Here is a 23,127-nt window from a genome sequence, read left to right on the forward strand (position 1 = left end):
CATTGTATGGTTTGGGCCGTGCTTAATCCGTTCTTGGGCCTTATGCAACAATTCTATCTATTTAACAATTTTTTTAAAAGGAAAATAAAAAAGCAAAACTACACACATGTATGTATACACATGTATTTATATGCATGGGTACATGTTTGTTCTTATATATGTGTATGTATATATGCAAATATATATGTATACGTATGAGAATGTATGTATATTAGTATGTACTTTTTTAAAATTTGTGAACTTTTATCTCTTTTTTTTAGATAAAAACTATGAGGTGGTTGGTTTAATTTTTTAATTGTCATGTGAACGTCTGATAGTCCGATTCTGTTCGAAAGAAAACGATGTTAAATATTTGGAAGTTGATTACCAAATTCATATTGTTTTTGGAATGAAACAAAATTTATGTATTATCTTGAAAATTTTTAAACTAAAATGAATGGTAAGAAAACTTGCTAAAATGTCAATTTGGATTTCAGTTTGGATTCAGTCATGATTATTTCGGTTATACAAAAATTAAAACCATTCGATTTTAATATCAGTTCCAGATCGATTTCGATTTTATTTCAATTCGATTCGGATTTATTTCAATTCGATTCGGATTGTGTTTTTTATAGATAAAAACTTATTTTTAAAAAAAAAAAATCGGTTTTTCGGTTTTTCAATATTTTTTTTATTCGGTTCGGTTTAAATTTTTTCGAATTTAAAAAAATCAGTTTTATATTAAATCCAATTCAATTATGGTTATTCAGTGCCATTTATTCAATTATGGATATATTTTATTCGTTTATGGATATATTTTATTCGTTTGATTCAGTCAATTGAATATATCTTATTCAGTTCGATTAACCTAGGCCTTTTTTATTTTTTTGGGTGGGGAAATAAGAGACTAACGTCTGGTCTGAAGGTTACAAGTTACAATTTCATGTTAAGAAGGTAAATAGACACCTAATGGGAATCCACAAGAAGTATTTTTGACAATACCATCGACAAATTTCGTTTTCATTTTTAGGGTTTTTATATTCACACATTAACTAATAATGATATAAAAAAATAATAATCATCATCAGTTGCTCACCCAAACTTCCCCCACAAAACGAACAAGTAGTCCTTAGAGACATGGATATAAGCTTGAGAGCAAATGTATAACATCTTTTCTACCACGCTGTAGCAGGGCCTTCAAAAGACTACACCAAACCCAAAAAGAAAGAACGAGTTGAATCGGATTCTCGCTCAAAGCCTATTCTCGAGGCACTCTTTCGGAACACTTGGAAACATATCCTCTACGGATGGAGCCAAGCCAATCGATCTCAGCCGGGATCATCAGAAAAAAGAGGACCGTAAAGCCGATGATCTGATCCATCAACAGCCAAATCATCTTCGTTGCTGCTGTGCATTATATAAGGCTAATAACTACGGTTTGAACTACATTTCCCCATGTATCTTGCATCCAGATGTTACGGTGTGCGTGCTGCAGGGAAAATATGGAGACTCCCCAAGTTTCAACCCCTCGACAATTTATCACTGCTGGCCCAACCTTGGCCATTACAAAAAAAAATTGTAAAGCATGGGGTTCATTCGCAGAGTTACATATAATAGCTGGCATGTCAAAAAGATGCCCGTGAAGTCTCCTTTCTTTCAGGGTTTAATCATATCTGTCCTTGTGAATCAATTAACTCAAAAAACAATATGCCCAAATTCACAACAAACAGAGCCACAGGATTTACTTACGCTTGTACAGAGGGCGGTGGGGGAGGATATTGCAGGATCTTTTTGTGCCGTCAGCAACGGTCTCATATCACTGCGTGCATGCAAAAACAGAAACTATGAGCTAAGGTTTCCACCATCAATTCAGGCCATAAAGATATGAAAGCCCCACTAATTAAGAAGACGGGATACTCGTCCATCCATGCATATATGCAATCAAAAAGAAGCTAGCCAACAAAAGTAATGGTAGTTTAACAAGGGACATTACCTAAATGATCGCCATTCCAATCCATGAAGTCACTAGAGAGATTTAAACACCCCCGGATTCTTTTCTCTTTTTATTACAGGGTTCTCGTAAGGAAAAATGACACAATACATACCAAAACTCTGTCTTTTTTGAGATATTCCAGCCCTAACTGGCCAAATTTTAGAAAATTCCAAGTTTTTTTCACAAAACTTGCAAATGTTTCACTCTTCTGACATTTGAATAAACTCGATATCACCTTCGCTACTCTAAATACAAGCATGCAGGATTCACATAGTTTGCTTGTATTGTCGCAGGTCTTAACACTCAATACACAGCTGATAGTAAGTGTAACAAAGCTCCACAGCCATTAAACCAAGTACCAGTTCAACAAGTTCCCTCCGGCCTAAAATCCAATGATTTCCATTCCATCCATTGGAACATAAATTCTACTCATCATGCCCTCAAGGCGAACATCAACTTATTAGGCACGGAGCCGATTAGATCGCATACATTCCTAAACATCCATAAAGGGAAAGCAATCCAAACAACTAAAAAAGGGAACGTATTTACAAACAATAACTAAACCTATACAAAAATGACAGCTAAACTCAAACTATAGACACTAAAATTTCAAAGACATGGAGTTTCAAGCACTGGATATTTTAAAACGGAATCATTTTGGTCGGTCGAATAAATAAAAAGTCCCATTTTGGGAGTCCAAGTTTGCTCCTACCGATAAAGTCAAGGTTTTTCCTATCATAGTGAGGCAAGTTCAAGCTTCCCTTTACTCATTCTCCCGATATGGACGAACACCATTAATAATGCAGCCGAGAACTCTGCACGATATTTGAGACCACTAATCCAATAACAGGACCACAACCATTTCTCAACATTGGCTTTTCCACATACTTGCATCAACCCAACTATAGATAGAATTGAAGCAATTAATCAAGACTACTGAAGCAAAATGAATTCATGCTAATCAGATCCGAATCAGAAATCTCTGCACACAAACAATTAGCAATTACCGTTTTCTTGCATCCCTAGAGAATACTCTACACCAATGAGCGAAACCAAATTCAAACACTACGAACTACGATTTGCAGATCGCAGCGTTTATTTCAGATCCCAGAAAATGCCAAATCAGACAATGTAAAACACGGGAAAAAGAATTCAAACTTGCAAACCTTAGATCTGAAAATTTCAAACGGAATAACGACGCACCGCCGCAGATCTGAAAAAAAACCGTCGCCTCACGGCGGCCTCCGATTCAATTGATGCAAGGCGGGATCTGACAAGCCGCCGATTGATCGTCGGTATCCGATCGCCGTCATGCCATCGGAAATTTGCCGGAGAAACACATCAGATCGGCGAATCAGTTCCCGACCTGCACCAAGCGAATCCGAGACCACCAGTAACATAAATCCATTCGCTTTCTTTTTCGTCTCTCCCACAAAGACGATCTCATAATACTACCATAAACATATACGTAACACATACACCTATACGTATACGGTCGCATATACAGAGACGAGCTTCGCCATTGAAGCAGAACTGTAGGTTTGAGGGTAACGTAAGAAAAGAGCGACACGCGGCTGTTATTTAGCATGAAAATGGACGGTTGGGATTCATCCATGTGTCGCATAGTAGACCGTGGATGTTAAATTTAGGCGTGACTACCCAGAGGCCCAGCCCGAACGGTTTCGTCTTCAGACCCCGAGTTGGGATGAACCACGGAATTGCCATTACGGCCACGTGGCGGCACAGCTTATCATAATATCACGTGATCTGGATCGCTCACGTGCGCTTGATCCTTTCTCTCTCTGCCGTTTCTGGTTTGTCGCCAACGAGAGAAATTAGGGTTTATAGGAAACGTCGACGGAGAAGGTAAAAGCCCTAATCCCTCTTTCCATTATGTGATCAGTACGAAGAACCCTTTTCTTTTTTCGGCGCGATTGGTCTACCTAGGGTTTCGGTTGTGTCCTAAGTGATGCAATGTGTTCTCTTGGATGAGAGATGATGTTCATTCGTGGTCTGCCCGATTCAAGAACTCCAAGGAGGGTAATAAGGTAATCCAAGAACTCCAAAGAGGGTATTGAGGTATTCATGTGTAAGTACGGGAATATCCGTGTTCGACGACCAGATTTTCCTAGAAAAAAATATGATTTATGAAGTACAAATTAGAGTGAAGGTAACATGGTCGAATAATGCAGAACCTTTTGGTAATCATGCAAGTGATAAAAGATGAAATGATTTAGTGGTGGATCACGTTCATGGGGCTGGAGCTTGTTCATCTGTTTGGCATCTGTTAAAACGTGCTTTGGTGTTTTTGTTAGATGATTGTTGGTAATGTTATTATGGGTTTTTGCCAAGTTGGAATATTTTTAGCTGTATATATGCTTTTACGAAACTAGTGGGCGACAAAAGGAGGGAGGCATGATACATATATGACTGGATCGACGGGAATGATTTAGCAACTTGACATTTACTTATCTTAAAGTCACATATTTTTGGCATTTCCGATGAATTCATGTTGCTAGTTGCTGTTTCTTTAGCTTCTCGGCCCGTACAATATATATCTATATTTTCTTGGTTCCTCGTCATGATGCTTACAAGGAAAAGAATCTTCTCGATCCAGTTCGTATGGATCATTTATGACATTGTTACTCGAAATCGATAGAATGTGTAATTAAGTTTTAGCTTAAATCATCGTTGAAAAGATGTTTCCCAGACGATAAATTAAAACAGACGAGAACTGCCAAGGGGAGCCCTTGTGGGCTGTTCAAAGTGTGTGTTGCTTATATATATATAATGGTTCTGTATTTGTTTTTGCTTATGGATCATCTCTGGCTTATGTCATAATATGAAATTACTACTCCAAAGTGAGAGAAGCCCCCAACACGTTGGTTGAGAACCTTATCTTTCTAATTGGAGATCATAGATTTAACCCTTCAATAGCATGAGTTTCTTCCTAAATCTGTCAGTTTTGACTAATTTACCTGTTTCACGTGGTTTACAGATTATTACGTGGGATCAGTGAATTTTACTTCACGCCGAAGGGTCGTAGTGGTTCTGTAAGTAATGGATTTTCTAGTTTCTAAATCACTATTTTCTTATTGTTTTCATCACCAAAAAAGAAAAACTAAAATTGTGATTTTGCACTTTTTGATTAACTGTCTGATATTCATGCCTTCAAACTCACTGAAGCACGTTCCTGATTTAGTTGATTTTCCTTTTCACTTGCCTTTTACTTTTAGTATCCCTCGAACGCCAAACTGAAACAGACAGACAAAGTAAACGTGAAACATTGGGAGTGGAGAGTCATCAATGTAGTTGCTGAGAGCTGGACTTCGCATCGTACGAGGTTCTTGTCTTCGGCCATAAATAATGCATGTCGTCTACATTTTTTTTTTTTATTTGCGAGTTTGTATGATAAATCCCCTAAAGGCTAGAATAACGAATGCGTGTTGTAACAGAGAGAAATCCATTATGATATATACCATTCAAGATCTGGTGTTAGAGCATCGATCGCTTAATTAAGATTGATATAGCCCTTGTTGTTGTTTTGATTTTTATAGAGATGCATACACAGAATGCATGTGCATATATATATATGTATGTCATTACGTGTACACACACACACACACACACACATGAATATATAATGATTTTAAAATGCCTACTATAGATTGATGTTGTGGTGGCAGACAAGCCAAAAACTAAAGAGAGTTCAAAGGCTGGGTCTTTTGAAGTGGCATATGGCAGCAAATGAGTTTATTAATATATGATTAATGAAGTTATAGGCTTTGACTGCTATTATTCAGTTTGGTCATTTCTTTATGTCTAGGGACTTATGCGATATTTTGTAAAGTGGAGACGGAGGAGAACTAAGTTTTAGATCTTTTGTGGGCCACAAAAGCTTGGACAGAGATCCTAGTTTAATTACTTTCTCTCAAATCAGTAACATATGTGTATATATATATATAGTTGTTTATGTAAAATATCATGATAAAAAGCTAGGTTCTGCATATACATATATATAGTTTAGTTCTCATATGTTTGATGCTAATCATTTATTCACTAATATATTACGACTTGCACTTTGTTTCATATGGATTAGCCCATGGTATTGAATGGTTTGTTCTTGAACTGGATTGGCATATTAATTATCATTTTCTTTTATGCATTTTGAAATATCCAATGTCAAAATTTGTATAACATGCAACCATCGTCGTTACTCTATCGAAATCGATTTAGTACAATTATTAATTACATAAACAATATTGTTCGATTATACCAAAAAAAATATAGTGATATGTATATTATACACAATCGTAAACTCTTTACTACACGATGTTAATGTTAGATGTGATTGCTGGTTATTCGATGTTTTTTTTTTAAAATTAATCTACCTAAGATTCTCTAACATGTTTTCCAACTTTAGGTATTGATGCTTTGAAAATACTACTTGTGGCTAGGGTTTCCTTAAACAAAAAAGGACGAAACTGATGGTGACTGACTGGTGAGAATTTTTCAAGGCATGCCTTTTTTTTTTCTCTCTCTTCCTTTTTAATATGCAATAGAATTTTTTTTATATAAAAAAAAACACATACACATTCTCAAAGGTTGAACCCAAGTAGAACCCTTAAGACAGATGGAATATCTCTGTTTATAATATGTGTGCATGCATATACATATATGTGTGTATATATATGTGCGTGTGTGTGTGTGCGCAGAATATTTGTGATGCGGATGGGCGTTCCAACGAGAGATAGACAAGAAAATCTTAACAAAGGTTTAGTGGAGAAAGCATTTTTTTTTTAAATATATATACATATAAATATATATTTCATGTGCTTTTTTATTTATTTATTAATCTAACTTCCTTAGAATGGCAACCTTGGTGTTGTCTTATCGAGACTAATGCCTTCTTTCACGGTGAAGGACTGAGGGAATATGCTACGAGCAACATGACTTGCCGTTTTTGGAAAATATTCGCCATGGCCGCTTGCTTCTTTCTTTCTCTCTTCACGTCTTTTTGTTTTTGTACAGACATTACCATGTGCAACTACTTTATCTACCGTCCATGTCCGATAACCGATATCGAATCGTGGTTTTAGAGAAAAACCGGCTTGTGGGTCCTCCTCCAATCTCCTTAAATTGCCTCCTTCTGCTTCTTTCAATCATCATTCCTTACAGTTTTTAATTAAGGTTTTTAAGGTTTCCCCGTGTGGTCCAAGAAACCAAATCTTGGATATATAACATTACCATCGTTGTAACTTGTCATCATCAATGGCGAACCCTAGTTTTTTCATGAAGGTTTTGTTTCTTGTACTACTGTTGCAGTTACACTTTCAGACGATAGCACCGACACGACGGCTAGGGTTTTCCCACCATTCTCCACCGGCGCCGCCGCAGCCTGAAATGGATTTGGTTTGGTTCAGCAATATAAACAGGTACAAGAACATCGAACAAGACGCTTTCCGACCAACCTATCAGGGTCCTAGTCAAGGTATCGGGCACAGAAGCCCACCTGGCCGCCATTGACAGAGCGCTTGTTTGTTCGTGTCTCTTCAGTTTTTGTCTTCTTCTTCTTCTTCTTCTGTTTTTTTGTTTGTTGTTGTTTGGTTTACAGAGTTTGTGTTTGTGTCTGTGATAAGATATGGCCATGAAACTGAAACAAGGGTGTTTTTCCATGGAAGAGACGAATGATAAATGAAGGAGAAGATGAGTTCGTCCATGTTCTTGATCCTCCCATCATGTCGGAAGTTTTGTCTTTGGTATACAGACATATCTATCCAGAGTGATTCAGCTGCATGTTCTTTAATTAGTTTCTCCACCTTTGTTTGTGACTTTTGTGAGAATTTTAAGTCTTTTTTTCTCTGTTTCCGTTAATAAATCCCCCTTTCTCCTTCTCTCTCCTTTTTATTAATTCGTGTACATGCACGTAAAATATGTAGCTATATATAGAGAATGGGTTTATTTATTTTAAATGCTTTAAGTTTATATATAATGGTTTATACCGAGTTTGCTCTAGAAAAATGTATATATAAATTGATAATTAATGGTCATGAATATATATATATATATATACTTACTAGTCTACTATACAAGCGATAATAATATTTATATCCATATACAATAAAGTTTCATTTCGTTCAACAACAAAAAAAAAGTTTCATTTCGCTTTAGCGATCGATTTAGATCCCTCTTAAACCACATATATGGATTTAATTTAAATTTGGTTACGATTTTTTCATGTGTTAATGTTCACCAAGCTTCACCATTATGGTTTTCTTTTGCAAATTTACGACATATCTTCTATCAAAACGGACAAAACGCAGCTTTTCTAACAATGTAGTTTAGTATTCCGCGATATACTGAGCTAAGATTTATAAGAAATGCCCAAATATTAATAATAATAATGATGATGATGATGATGATGATAATAATAATATGACAGAACCAGAATAGTACCGCCACAATTATTTTTGTTATATCAACTTTGATTTAAATAAAGATATAGCGTATCCAATATTTGCATTATAGCTGTTTTTTTGTTATTACAATGATGATGATGATGATGATAACAATAATAATAATAATAATAATAATAATAATAATAGTAATAATAAAAGATGATAGTACAAGAAGTGTACCACCACCATTTTTTTTTGTTATGAACGCTGTTTTAAATATATTATAAAAGAATCCAATATTTTCATTATAGCTGTATTTTTGTTAGGATTAAATTAAAGTTTCAGTTTGAAAAATTCCAGTGGGTTAATGTCTTTTTTCATACCCACCGGAGATTATTTCTGACGTTCGGACAAAATTATACAAAAATCCAATTATAAAATAATTTCGAGTGTTCTAATCATGTTAATTAGAAGAAGTTGGGGAAAATAACAAATTTCCTAAGAATTATTTTTTGAAACAATCTTTCAAATATAAGAAAAAAAAGTCATTTAAAATTGTAAAGAATAAAAAACCAACGCTTCTCAAGTAATCTTATGGAAATAGAAAAAACATGTAAAAGAGAGTAAAACGAATATAGTGGAGAGGGATCACTACAATTTTTTTTTTAAAATAAAAAATTAAATAAAATAATAGTTGCATATTGGTTAGAGGAAAAAGTTAAAAATGGGAAAACATAAATGGAAAATGTACTAGGTTCACAAGGTGGTGGCCACCCACCATATCAATTATAAAAACATTTTCTTACAACTTCATGTACTTTGTTTCCGACAATCTTTTTGTTATAATACTCGAGTTCTACAAATTATTTTTATATCCGTGCGTCCGTTTTTTTTTCCCGGACGAATTTATTATATTCAGAATTACAGTAATTACTTAACATCCACAACAACAAAAAAATCAGAACAATCACCATTTTCGATTTAGTAGTATTTGACCTAAAATATATCACATGCGACTGTAATTTTATGGGATTAGAATCGGTTTTATATATATTATCTGTAAATCCTTTTTTCTATAAGGAGGTACTTGTTGACCATTGGACGAGTTTTATGGTGTGTTGCTCAATGTGTTAATTTGAATATGTATATATATATATATATATACACATACATATTTAACGATGACTTCACATAAGAAAAGGCTGAAATGTCACATGTTTTTTGAAAATGCACTAATTTTTTGTGTTATCACACACACACATATATATATATATATAGTATAGTATAGTATTATTACATGATTAAATATAAAAAGGGATAAGACAATAGTGGTGAGGGTTAGTATGAGAATCTGATGTTGATAAACTATGATATCATCTCTTTAAGCTTTAATTGGTTACTTTTACAAAGTAGGTCTTCCAAATAAATATATATATATATATATATATGTGTGTGTGTGTGTGTGTGTATAATTAGAAATCAAACGATGCCCCTCAGTTCCATCTCTCTCCGCCTTCCTTCTTATTGGATCGGTTTAAAATGGCAATGGATGATGGGTACTGTATTTGGGCTCTACCCAAATGTAGGCCCATATAAATGATAATGGATGATGCCCAATAAGCAAATGTCGTAATTATGTACAATGCTATTTATTCGGATTTAACTAAGAAACCGGGCACAATTTATCCGAACCGGTACTATAACCGGTCAAAGTTTTTTTTTTTAATTATTGTTCAATAGTAAAATAATCACGAAAAGTATGAACGATTTATATCTATATATATATATATATTACACATTTCACATTCACTAAAAAAAAGTTGGAAATCCGAGGAAATTGGGATTCGAAATATTTTTAAAAAGATTTTTGAAAATGTTGATCATGGAGATTAGAGGAGCCATGAATCCAATAAATAGGATACCGATTTCAAAGAAGGAGAATGGAAAATTAAAAAAGTCTTTGACGTTGACCCACCTCCCAAAAGACCAGAGTCAAGCAAATGGGGGACCCACAAATCTTCTTATTCTTCTTCTTCCTTGTTGTAATATAGACAAAAGGAAAGACCTACTTCCAAGAAACAAGAGATTCAATTAACAACAAAGCAAAGAACCTAACCAATAAACAAAAAACCAACTCACCAAATCAAACAAAGAACGAAGAGACGAACCCTTTTCACATTCCGTAAATTTCATACTCTCTCTCTCTCATTGAGTAAACCTCACGCTTCCTTCTTCCCTCTAAAAGCTCCGATCTTCTTTTTTTTTTCCTGTTTGAGCTTTGAGGGGCAAAACAAAATCGATAATCGAAAATCGAAATCGAATGGAATGTCGAGAAATGGAAAATGGGCGACTCGGGTTTTCTTCTCTTGCTCTCGCCTTCATCTTCCTCCTGGGTTTCTCCGCCTTCGTTTTGTGCCTCTTCGCTGAATTCCACAAGGCAAAGGTCAAATCTTTTTCATCCATTTGACTTTTTCTTTTCGTTAAAGTTATGGGTTTTGAAAGAAATCTTATGGGTTTTTTTTAACAGAGGAAAGATCTGAAATGGGATGGAGAATTCTGCTACTTGCCCGGAACTCATGCGTTTCGACTTGGAATCGCAGCTTTGATCTGCGTTTCCGTCGCTCAGACCGTCGGAAACGTTGAGATCTGCAGAGTTTTATGCAGAAGAGACAAGACAGGGTCTGCCGCCATTAAAACGCCGCCGTTTTGTAGATTCCTCTTCTTCTTCTCCTGGTAAGAAGCTGAATCTCTTTTATATATATATCATCCTACAGAAGCTTTTGTAGATTGAATGAGGATGATGAATGTGTATTACATATGTATGTATGTATGTACACTGTAGGATCAGTTTTGCGGTTGCGTTTGCGTTACTGGCAACGGCGGCGAGCATGAACAAGGAGCAGCGTTACGGACAGGGGTGGCTGAAACGTGAGTGTTACATTGTCAAGAACGGCGTTTTCTCTGCGTCCAGCGTTCTGATCGTTGTAACGTTGGCCGCTGTTTTCGGAGCGGCTGCGTTTAGCGTTAAACCGTTACAAGTCGAAACGCAAGAGAAACTTCATACGCATACAGTGTGAGAAAACTGAGCTTTAAAGGAAGGTAGAGGTCACAAAGACAATTGTTCAAATGGAAAATAGACACTTTTTTTTTTTATAAAAAAAGACGTTATTTCTATGTGGACAAGACATAGAAATGATTATCAGAAAACAAAAATTCAATTACCATGAAAGGATTTACATTTGAGTTTGATAAGAGATGAGAATGAGAGAGAGAGAGAGAGATTTCTTGAAGTGTAGGATGTTGGTTAATGGAGATTGATCACCTAATTGGGAAAAGAGTTGAAGTGTAAGAGTCACACTTATAATTAGGAGTGGATGTTTCGGTTTGGTAATAGTTCGGTTTGATTTTTTTAGTTTTATAAAAATATATATCAATCGATTATTATATTTCGATTCGATTCGATTTCATGTTTTATTGAAAAAATATTCTTTCGATTTTGCAAAATTCGGTTTTGTAAAAAAAATTATAGTTTGGAAGATTTAGACGGTTTGATTTAGAACTGGTATCATATTTTTTTATTCGATACGGTTGGATTTGAATCGAAACACCCAACCATGTTTAAAACTACCAAACACCAATAACAATTTAAACGCAACGATTCATTAAGGTTCATTTTTCTTGAATTTTATTCTGCATAAGCACTAATGATTAATGAACATTTTGGGATGGCCGTTTAGAGTTGGTTCAATATTCATTTTAAATAACTTTTTTATTCGAATATGATTTGATTTTTTGTTTTAAAAATATTAGGTTTATGTAGAATTTAATTTGGGTACCGTTATTCAGTTTAGTTATTATTTAAATTTGTTAACCTCTGGATAAATAATTTAGATTAATCTCTATAATTATAAATAAGTGATTTCATTGTTACCATATCGGGCAAATAATAAGATTATTTTCACCAAATGTGGATTACATTTATGTTGAGATCCGTAAGTAATTTCAGTATTTCAGTATTTTTTTTTCGGATCCTACTGTTCAAAATTCTCGAATGATATGATTTTTTTATAACCGAATTTCTCGCAACCGAACCGAATTTTATAAAATTTCCGAAAAACCAAATTTTTTTAAGAAAATTTATTTATTTTTAACAAAAACCGAAACCGAACCATATCGGAATCGAACCGAACCGAATAATATAAGATACTAATTTGGTACACATTTTAGAATACCGAATAAATCGTTTCCGAACCAAATCGCTAAAATTTTGACCTGAATCTCGAACGTCCCTATTATCTTCATCAATTTTTTTGGGAAAAAATATCTAAAAATTACTGAACTTGTAATTTGGTATAATATTAATTTATAAATTTGTAGGTGTATCTAACTTATATTTTTTAACACAGTAATTCTTAAACTTAAGATTTTTATAATCGTCTATACGACTAATTGATCAAAATAAAATTTAGGAATTATTATATTAAAAAATATAAATTTAAGAATTACTGTATTTAAAAATATAAATTTAGAAATTATTCTGTTTGAAAATATAAATTTTAGAATAAATAGACACACCTATATAATTTCAGAAATTAATATTACTCTAACAATTTTCAAGATATTTTTTCTGTTAAAAATTTTCCGTTATTTTTACCTTAGTTTCTGATTTTACCTCTGTAAAAATTTTCCGAACACGCTTTTACCTTTGCCTGGGGACCGTCTGTATGATACCTCTCGGCTCTGGAACACAAGCAAGACTCTTTCTTCTTCACATAAATCTCTTCACGTGTTTCATCCTCCGAATCTAATTTTCTTTCAGATCTTAACTTTTTCTCTCTCTTTCCTTCGGCCGATTACGGGAAGTTCGAAGCTTCCCATGGTGCAATTCGGGTTTGGAATTGGAAGAACCCTAATCCAAGCTTGATATCGCCGTTAATCGATCGGTGGGAGGAGGAAAGCGGGTCGAATTTTCGGTTTGTAGGGTCTAATTTGTCGGTAAGTCGGATTCAGTGAAGCTTTTTTTCCCCTTCCGATGGAGCAGCTGAAGACGATCGGGAGGGAGCTGGCGATGGGATCGCAGGGAGGGTTTGGTCAGTCGTCGGAGTTTCTCGATCTGGTCAAGTCGATCGGCGAGGCTCGATCCAAGGCTGAGGAAGATAGGATCGTGTTCAACGAGATCGAGACTCTGAAGCGGCGGCTTCTAGAGCCAGACGTGCCGAAGCGGAAGATGAAGGAGTACATTATACGGCTCGTCTACGTCGAGATGCTCGGCCATGACGCCTCCTTCGGCTACATTCACGCCGTGAAGATGACCCACGACGACAGTCTCCTCCTCAAGCGCACTGGTTACCTCGCCGTCACGCTGTTCCTCAACGAGGATCACGACCTAATCATCCTCATCGTGAACACGATCCAGAAAGATCTCAAATCCGACAACTATCTCGTTGTTTGCGCGGCGCTTAATGCAGTGTGCAAGCTGATTAACGAGGAGACGATTCCGGCGGTTCTGCCTCAAGTGGTGGATCTTCTGGGTCACCAGAAGGAAGCTGTGAGGAAAAAGGCAATCATGGCTCTGCATAGATTCTACCGAAAGTCGCCATCTTCGGTTTCGCATTTGATCTCTAACTTCAGGAAGAAACTTTGCGATAACGATCCAGGAGTAATGGGTGCGACCCTTTGCCCGCTTTTCGATCTCGTAAGTGCCGATGTTAGCTCCTACAAGGATTTGGTCAGCAGCTTCGTCAGCATTCTCAAACAGATTGCTGAGAGAAGATTGCCAAAGAGTTACGATTACCATCAGATGCCCGCACCGTTCATCCAGGTTCATCATCATATGTATAGTGTATAACATTGTCTCTGTTTCGCAACTGAGAGTAAAATTCAATGGCTGGTCTTTTGTCATAATTTTTTCTTTTTAGATCAAGTTGCTGAAGATTCTGTCATTGCTGGGAAGTGGTGATAGGAGTGCTAGTGAAATGATGTACACTGTGATAGGAGATCTGTTCAGGAAGTGTGATTCCTCTACCAATATCGGAAATGCTATCCTTTATGAGTGTATTTGTTGCGTTTCTTCTATACATCCAAATCCCAAGTTGTTAGAAGCAGCAGCTGATGTGATCTCCAGGTTTTTGAAGGTAGTCTTCTTTGTTGTGAGCTCCTATTAAGCTACATTGTACCTGAAGCGTTGGTTAATTATTGTTATTTGCAGAGTGACAGTCACAATCTGAAGTATATGGGCATTGATGGTCTTGGTAGACTGATAAAAATAAGTCCAGACATAGCTGAGCAACACCAGCTTGCTGTAATAGATTGTTTGGAGGTCAGTATGAGTGTTTCTGGAAGTGACTAGAATATCTTTTAATCTCAACTGACTGTCCACTTATCCAAAACGGAAAGGTTTAGTTATTCCGTTTCGATTTGAGCTTCGGGGTTTCTTTTCTTCTCTAACTATCATGCTTTTCTGTGACAGGATCCAGATGACACACTAAAGAGAAAGACCTTTGAATTACTGTACAAGATGACAAAGTCCTCTAATGTGGAAGTGATTGTTGACCGCATGATCGGCTACATGATTAGTATCAGTGACAATCATTACAAAACCGAGATAGCTTCTCGTTGTGTTGAGTTGGCTGAGCAATTTGCTCCGAGCAATCAATGGTTCATTCAGGTAGCAAATGGTACCTTCTCTCTTGCACAGTCTATACTTAGAGCTCTTTCTCTTTCATGTTCTTTGACATAATTTGGAATGTGCTCTTTTTCTGCAGACTATGAACAAAGTTTTCGAGCATGCTGGAGATATAGTTAATATTAAGGTGGCTCATAATCTGATGCGTTTGATTGCTGAAGGCTTTGGGGAGGACTATGACGATGCAGACAGCAAGCTTAGGTTATCAGCTGTATGTCATTCACATTTCACATGTGTGTGTTCTGCTTCTGCATGCAATGATACCGCTATCTGTCTTTTTTTTTGGATTATATATTCTTCTATTTAAAATGAAGTTTTTGTTCCGTGGAACTGTGGCCTTATCAATGGGATTGACTGTGCTATGAGAGCCCACGTGATTTTCACCGCGCCCGAAGGGCTGTGGTTGGGTTCCCGCCGTTACCCAAAAAAAAGACGTGTCTATTGGTGTGTATACTCATGTGTATTTGTATAAGCACATGATCCAAACATATGTATATATACACACACATTCGGATCACGTGCTTATAGAAACACACGTGAGTATGTACACTAATAGTGTCTGAATGGCTTCTGTTTGAGTACTGAGTTTCTGCACTTGTCCATGTAATTTTCGGAGTGTTTAATTGCTTTTTTCCAATGCAGGTGGAATCATACCTGAGGATCATTAGCGAGCCAAAGCTTCCGTCTCTTTTTCTTCAGGTCTCTTTGCCCTTCTGACCTCTGGTGTATTAGTTCATTAGTTGTTTATGTTTGATAAGAAATCTACCTACCTGTGTCTTAGTCTTCAATCTCAACTTCAGGTCATTTGTTGGGTCTTGGGAGAATATGGGACGGCTGACGGGAAGTATTCAGCTTCTTATATTACTGGAAAGCTATGTGATGTGGCAGAGGCATATTCAAGTGACGAAACCGTCAAGGTAACATCCACTAAATCTAAAGATTATATACATCGAGAAGCATTTGAAGTTTCTGTGTAGATGAATATGAATGCTGGTTTTCCACCTGAAATTTTAATTGTTTCTCTGTTCTTTTTCTTAAGGGCTATGCTGTTTCTGCACTTATGAAGATATATGCATTTGAAATCGCATCTGGGAGAAAGGTGGATGTCCTTCCAGAGGTTAGTGCCTTCAGATGTTTTGAAGTTGCGGAGGATTCGATCGTCTTTGAATGGAATCTGCTTGTTTAGTGAATGGTTTCTTGCTGCAGTGTCAATCTTTGATCGAACAGCTACTGGCTTCACATTCAACAGATCTTCAGCAACGTGCATACGAGCTTCAGGCTGTGCTTGCATTAGATGCCCATCCTGCTGGGAGCATAATGCCATTAGATACCAGTTGCGAAGATATCAAGGTAATATTTTCGTATTCTCTGCTCCATTTCATGTATACTTCTCTCGTCTAAAGATGCTAAAACTCTCTGTTCTTATCGAATAGGTTGACAAGGACCTTTCTTTTCTCAATGGCTACATCCAACAAGCTATCGAGAGTGGAGCTCAACCCTATATTTTTGAAAGTGACCGTTCTGCAGCATTCAGTACCAGCGATTTCCATTCCCAAGACCTCCATGAAGTTTCTTCCCACGCTCTTCGTTTTGAAGCCTATGAACTTCCGAAACCCGCAATTCCGTCAGTGCCACAACCTGTTTCTCTTGCTGCATCGACCGAGCTTGTGCCAGTACCAGAGCCTTATTACAGCGAGACACCTCAGTCAATTTCAACATCATCAGAAATCAAGCTGCGGCTAGATGGAGTTCAAAGGAAGTGGGGTCAACCGACTTACTCTTCTGCCTCATCATCTATACCAGATTCTTCTACTCAGAGATCGGCTAATGGGGCATCTACTCACTCAGATGGAGTTGGTTCAACTAGTTCAAAGAAGCCTGAAATTGATCCTGAGAAACAGAGACTTGCTGCCTCGTTGTTTGGTGGATCATCATCATCACCATCAAGAACTGAGAAAAGGGCATCATCTTCTGGTGGCCAGAGGGCTGGAAAAGGGCACAACCATGGAGGTAACAAAACCGCCATGCCCATGGAAACTCCACCTCCTGACCTGCTAGACTTGGGTGAGCCCACTGCTTCTGCAATTACAAGCAGTGACCGAATGACCGATCCATTTAAGGATTTAGAAGGGCTTATCGAGACGAGTCGAGATGGTACTTCAAGTCATACCGAAGCACCGAATTTCATGGAGCTATTCTCAGATGCACCTGCAACTGGTGAAGTCACTACCAGTGTGGATGCTCTGTTATCAGGAGGATTATCAGACACAGACCCAGTTCCAAACCCTAGCTCGCAGACACAAGTAGCTCAGTTCTCAAAGGGACCGAGCCCGAAAGACGCAATACAGAAAGACTCACTTGTCAGGCAGATGGGTGTCAATCCGACGGGCCAGAACCCTAACCTGTTCAAAGATCTGTTCGGCTAGGATCTCTCTGTCCGGCAAGGAACATGCTATGCCAGATCACACGCACGGGTAATGTGACAGTATAGAGACATGGTTCGGATCTCAGGCAGAGGTTTTGTACTTTAAAAACCGACAGAATGTTCGTTCTACACAAAAGGGTCGGTCTCATCTCGAGCTCTGGTTTTTGTCTGCCGAGAGTTCTGTCATGTTGTTTCTATCAAATACTGCATCTTTTCATAGTGTTTCTCTCTCTGTTCTGTTCTTGTAATAAATGTTCCCGAGAAGTTTATTTCGCAATAAACGTGGGTTCCGTGATAGCTTAGAGAAAATTGAATACTCCATCCATTTCATTTTAGATGTTCAAAATTTAAACACACAAATTAAGAAAAACAATAATTTGTCCAAAACATTCTTATTTATTATTTCTAAATATATAGAATATTTAACTATTATAAAGTTTAAAAAAATATTAAAAATTGCCTAAAAAATCACTTATTTTGAAACAAAAATATAATTGTAAAACGTCATTTAATCTGAAACAAAGAGAATATATATATAATCTAACGTCAATTCGGACACATATCCAAGAGAGAATCACGAATTTATTAATTTTGGATATTGCATTTGCCATATCAGTAATATTTTGACCCAAAGTTTAATTAAGTAAAATCATTATATCATCAACGGGGCTGAAGTTATGGAGACGTTGAAGAGTAGCGGAAAACGAAGTTGGCCATAGAAAAAAAATTGATCTGATCGATCGAAGAACAAAAACCACAGAGGTGTGAAGCTTCTCTAATGGCGATTTGAAGCAAAAAGGAAAAAGAAAGTTGTGGAGAAGAAGAAAATGGAGGGTTGGCGAAAGGCGTTGAAATCGAAGACTGTGTTCGTGACGGTCCACGTAACGGTGATCGTCGGCGTTATAATCTCTTCCTTATACGTCTTCTCCGCCATTAACTCTTCTTCCTATGGCTCCTCCTCATCATTTCTTTCTTCTCCTCCTCTCTCCAGTAAATCCCTCTTATCTCTGTATACAGTGGCGGATTTAGAAAATTATTGAACAGGGGGCAAACATAATTTTTTCTATTATAAATGGGGGCATTTCTAATTTTATTTGCAAATTTGTAAAAATTTACAAAGAAAAATACAGTTTTTAATTAAACTAATGGGGGCCTTTGCCCCCATTGCCCTTAACGTGCATCCGCCACTGTCTGTATATGTTTGTGTATATGCGTATATATCTATACTGATCCGTTTTGTGGGTCGCGTTCTCTAATCCGTTTTGTTCTTATTCGATCGCATTGCCACTGAGATGAAAACCCAGTCGTCTGAAAAAGATCGAACCTTTTTCCTGTTCTGTAACAATCTGAGAATGAACCTGAGAGACAGAGACAGTGTTTTGCCAAAAGAGACCAAATTTTTATACGCTTTGCGATTTTTTTTTTTCTGTTGGATTATTTTACGAGATGGGTTTTCAATCACCATTGTTAAAAGATTTCTTTTTTGTAACATTTCGATCAGATATTTCCAGTGGTCTGACTCAATCATTTATACACTGTCTCTACGGCTTACCAGTTTCGGGTTCGGCTTGAATTCGGTTTTTTCGGATTTAGAGAAGTCATAACTGATCGGTTTTATGTACGATTTGGTTCAGTTACGGTTATATCTTATCTGGTTTACAGTTCGATTTAGTTAATTGGTTAATAACCAAAATGACCTCCTCTAAAAGTTTGTCTCAAAGATTATGTAGCTTCTTTCCATTGAAGATTACTGGATTTAGTTTCTCCGTGAACAGTCTGCACAATGTGCATATGAGCTTTTTCTTTTGCAGATGTCGGCCGATTTTCCGCTCATTCACCATCAAACTTAACCTCGGATTTTCCGATCCGGGCGCCTCCTCATGACAAGAAAATGCCCCCTCTCGAGACGTTCAGACTGACGAAAGAACTGGTCGGAGGAAGGGCGAAGGACAACATCGTCATCGTGACATTCGGGAACTTTGCCTTTATGGATTTCATCTTGAATTGGGTTAAACACCTGACCTGTCTAGGCCTTTCCAACGTCCTAATCGGTGAGTTTTACAGCTAAAGTTCTCCGTTTTATCTTACCCGCCTCTTCATACGTTTCTTACAATACCGTGTTATCGTTTTTTTTATATAGGCGCATTGGACACGAAATTGTTAGAGGCTTTGTACTGGAAGGGTATTCCGGTTTTCGACATGGGAAGCCATTTGAGCGCAGCCGATCTCGGGTGGGGTTCCGCTTCGTTTCACAAACTGGGACGGGAGAAAGTCATTCTCATCGACGCTATCTTGCCTTATGGTTATGAGCTCTTGATGTGCGACTCCGACGTGGTTTGGCTAAAGGTACTGAATTTTCTGACCCGACTTTTTCGTGAAAACGTATCTTTTCTCGGCCTGATCGTTCGTATCTTCCGCGGTAGAACCCTTTACCCTATCTCGCGAGGTACCCGGAAGCAGATATTCTGACATCGACTGATGAAGTCGTGCCGACAGTCGTTGATGACAGTCTGGATATTTGGCAGCAAGGTAGAAGACAATGCCCTCTTTTTCTTGTTCAATCACTTGTCTGTTTTTTCCTTCTTTCTGAACTTCCCTCTTCCATTTTCTGTGAAAATCTGGAAGTGGAAGCTGACTACAACATTGGGATTTTCCACTGGAGGCCGACGGAATCAGCAAAGAAACTGGTGAAGGAATGGAAAGACACCCTTTTGGCAGACGACCAGATTTGGGATCAGATCGGATTCAACGAGATTGTCCGGAAACGGTTAGGCCCGTCAGTTGATGGGGACAGCGGGGTTTTCTATGCGTACGATGGGAATCTCAAGGTCGGGCTTTTGCCTGCTAGCGTGTTTTGCAGTGGCCACACATTCTTTGTTCAGGTACCTTGTCTTCTTCTACCCCCCAAAAAAAAACTTTTTTTTTCACGTGTCTCTGGTTCTGTCAGTTGATTGAAAAACCCTTTGAAAAAGGCGGTACGAGACGAGGGTTAGCGGAGAATCGCCCTCTGCTGGGAAAAAAAATCCGAAATTCGGGTAACCGGCTCTTATATGATGAGATGATGAGATCGGGTTTTGTTATCACAGAAATCCGAGAATCGGGTTTGTATTTGGTTATTTGTTCACGAGATTGGTTAAATGGGAAAATTTCGAATATCCGACCCAAACCATACTTTAGAAAAGTATTCTGAATTTTTGTATTTGAATAAAACATTCGGGTTCGGATAACTCGAAAATTTCAGACACCCGATCTATATCCACCCTAGTGTAAACGTATCAAAAACTCAAACTCAATTTTCTTTTTTTTTTTTGAAACAAAAAAATGGACAGGGAACGTATAAACAGCTGAGACTGGAACCGTATGCTGTCCATACGACATTCCAATACGCAGGCACCGAAGGGAAACGTCATAGGCTCCGAGAAGCAATGGTTTTCTACGACCCACCACAGTATTACGACGCTCCAGGTATGTATGTGCACATACTGATTTTCAAACAATATATAAAAATATGTCAACATCAACATGTTCTTAATCCCAAATTTATTTGGGATCGGACTAATGAATTATTTGTTTTTGTCATTCCGATTTTGAGTTAATTAAAATAATCAAATTTTTATAGAAAAAGAGTATTTATATTGATAAAAATCGAAATGGACGACGTATATATAATCGAATTGAATTCGATATAAAAATCAAATAGTTATGATTTTTTTTACTGGAGCATACATTAGTGTATGAAATACGAATGAATCAAACCCGCCAATCCATCTAAGGGGTTATATATATATTATATGAACAAAGCAGGAGGTTTCTTGGCATTCAAGGCATCTATTCCGAAAAGCATGTTACTTGATGGCCACCACACTCTTGCTTCCCATTTCGCCCTCGTCAACCACCAAGTACGCATTGTACTATCAATATTATTATTGTTATTATGTTTCAATTTTTTTTAAAAAAAAACTATTTCATTACCCTTTTTCTAAATCATAACATTTTACTTTTTTTTTTTGGGGTTTCCTCTATATACAGATTAAACAAATTAGATCAGCTCTCGCCATTGCTTCTCTGTTAAATCGTACTCTGGTGAGTGAGTTTCCATCACATATGTCTTCACCAAAATTTTGGTGAAGCGGTAAGAGTGATACCCCGACGATAACTTGTCGGTCTTTACAAAAATTTCAGGTCATGCCCCCGCTGTGGTGCAGGCTGGACAAGTTGTGGTTCGGACATCCCGGAATTCTTGAAGGATCTTTGACTCGGCAACCTTTTCTATGCCCTCTCGATCATGTGTTCAAGGTACACCAACTTCTTCCTTCTGTTTTCGTCTTCGTACGTACCCATCATTCCCTATCTGCCCGAGACGCGGGAAAAATACCTCATAACGCCTGAAAACTCGACGGAAGTACAGATAGATACCATGTTGAAAGAGCTACCAGAGGACGAGTTCGGCCCGGGGATCGGAATCAGAGAATATTCCTTCTTCGACAACCCGTTATTGCCAAAACACGTAATGATAACCACCTCGAAGACGTTTTTTTTTTCCTTTCATTGTCCGAAATTTCCGTCCTCTGATGTTTTAGGTTTCAGGTAAAAGAGTCATGGCTCGATGTGAAGCTTTGCCATGAAGGATGTGAAACCTCAGACAACACAATTTCCTCCGGTTTCATCAAGTTTCCAAAACGGAGCAGCGAAGAGAGAGTAATCTCTCTCTCTCTCTCTCTCTCTCTCTCTCTCTACTTTGGTTTAGTTTATGTATCGAGAAAATGGTTATTTTTTTCTTTTTGGAATAATCACTTCATTCGTGCTATATATACAGTTCAAGGCGACATTCTCTTCCTTGAAGGATGTTAAAGTGATAAACTTTTATTCGGTTCAAGATGCTTTCACCGGATTTTCCGACAAGGTAAGCCACCTCATCTTTTTCTTGGAGACATTTTTAATTTGTCTTTTTTTTTAAATTTTAATTTTGGGGGATTAGGAGAGAGAAGAGAAATTCAGAAGAAGGGTGAAGAGATACGTGGGGAGATGGTGTTGCGTGGAGAACCGGACTTTAGGACACATCTACTACGACATGTATTGGGACGAGAAGCCTCCCCCTCTTCTCTGACGCCTTGTCCCCCAAGAAAACTTGTCCGAATCAGAAGTGGCTTTTAATGAGATCATGGGTATCAGGTTTCTTGAGGGCTAAGAAACTATATTCTTGAGGAGTTATAACTCTTGACAGATAACTTTTTTTTTATCTTTTTTATAACGGTGGGAATACTGCCGCTGCCCTTCAAATGCGCACTGCGTATACTCTTCGACCCCACTCGATAGCCTGTGAACCACGTGAAACAGTCTAAAACTGACGGGTTTAAGAGAAATTCATGACGAGAAAGGTTGAACTCGTGACCTCGTGGTAGATCGAGGACAGATCTATCAACCAATTGAGTTGGAGGTTTCTCGATAGATAACATTCACGGATACATGATTTTTTTTTTTAAATACTTTTCAATAGAAATAGAAACCCTGAACTAGAAATGAGATTGTTCTATGAAAAATATTTATGTTGCTCTGAATAAAGTTTTGGTATATTCTATTTGTTTTATTAGGGGAAGCCATTCGGTTCGGTTATTCATAAACTGATATGATCTGTATCAAATAATAT

The 23,127-nt window shown here is 37.3% G+C and overlaps 3 protein-coding genes and 1 long non-coding RNA gene across 4 annotated transcripts; 3 read left to right on the forward strand and 1 right to left on the reverse strand.

Annotated features, from left to right (window-relative positions):
- Nucleotides 1-985: 985 nt before the first annotated feature.
- On the reverse strand, nucleotides 986-3,518 carry LOC104814385. The gene is made up of 2 exons (XR_771903.1): nucleotides 3,452-3,518; nucleotides 986-3,338 (listed from the first exon to the last, which is right to left on the reverse strand). It is a non-coding gene; the product is annotated as an uncharacterized LOC104814385 (long non-coding RNA).
- Nucleotides 3,519-10,468: 6,950 nt separating this feature from the next.
- LOC104814387 lies at nucleotides 10,469-11,606 on the forward strand. The gene is made up of 3 exons (XM_010542405.1): nucleotides 10,469-10,813; nucleotides 10,898-11,103; nucleotides 11,213-11,606. The coding sequence occupies exons 1-3, from the start codon at nucleotides 10,691-10,693 to the stop codon at nucleotides 11,445-11,447; spliced, it is 564 nt and encodes a 187-aa protein (XP_010540707.1). The 5' UTR covers nucleotides 10,469-10,690; the 3' UTR covers nucleotides 11,448-11,606.
- A 1,505-nt stretch (nucleotides 11,607-13,111) lies between these two features.
- Nucleotides 13,112-17,777, forward strand: LOC104814388 (AP-4 complex subunit epsilon). Its single transcript, XM_010542406.2, has 10 exons — nucleotides 13,112-14,191; nucleotides 14,289-14,504; nucleotides 14,579-14,689; nucleotides 14,840-15,037; nucleotides 15,135-15,266; nucleotides 15,698-15,754; nucleotides 15,856-15,972; nucleotides 16,095-16,172; nucleotides 16,262-16,405; nucleotides 16,489-17,777. Exons 1-10 carry the CDS (start codon nucleotides 13,403-13,405, stop codon nucleotides 17,479-17,481), a joined length of 2,835 nt encoding a protein of 944 aa, XP_010540708.1. The 5' UTR covers nucleotides 13,112-13,402; the 3' UTR covers nucleotides 17,482-17,777.
- Nucleotides 17,778-18,210: 433 nt separating this feature from the next.
- On the forward strand, nucleotides 18,211-22,747 carry LOC104814389 (arabinosyltransferase XEG113-like). The gene is made up of 13 exons (XM_010542407.2): nucleotides 18,211-18,470; nucleotides 19,292-19,531; nucleotides 19,621-19,826; nucleotides 19,904-20,009; nucleotides 20,106-20,362; nucleotides 20,810-20,945; nucleotides 21,285-21,379; nucleotides 21,510-21,563; nucleotides 21,663-21,776; nucleotides 21,889-21,987; nucleotides 22,068-22,178; nucleotides 22,297-22,383; nucleotides 22,459-22,747. Exons 1-13 carry the CDS (start codon nucleotides 18,308-18,310, stop codon nucleotides 22,585-22,587), a joined length of 1,797 nt encoding a protein of 598 aa, XP_010540709.1. The 5' UTR covers nucleotides 18,211-18,307; the 3' UTR covers nucleotides 22,588-22,747.
- The last annotated feature ends 380 nt before the right edge of the window (nucleotides 22,748-23,127 follow it).

This window comes from Tarenaya hassleriana, unplaced genomic scaffold (assembly GCF_000463585.1).
Source record: "Tarenaya hassleriana unplaced genomic scaffold, ASM46358v1 Cleome21, whole genome shotgun sequence".
Taxonomy (NCBI): Eukaryota; Viridiplantae; Streptophyta; class Magnoliopsida; order Brassicales; family Cleomaceae; genus Tarenaya; species Tarenaya hassleriana.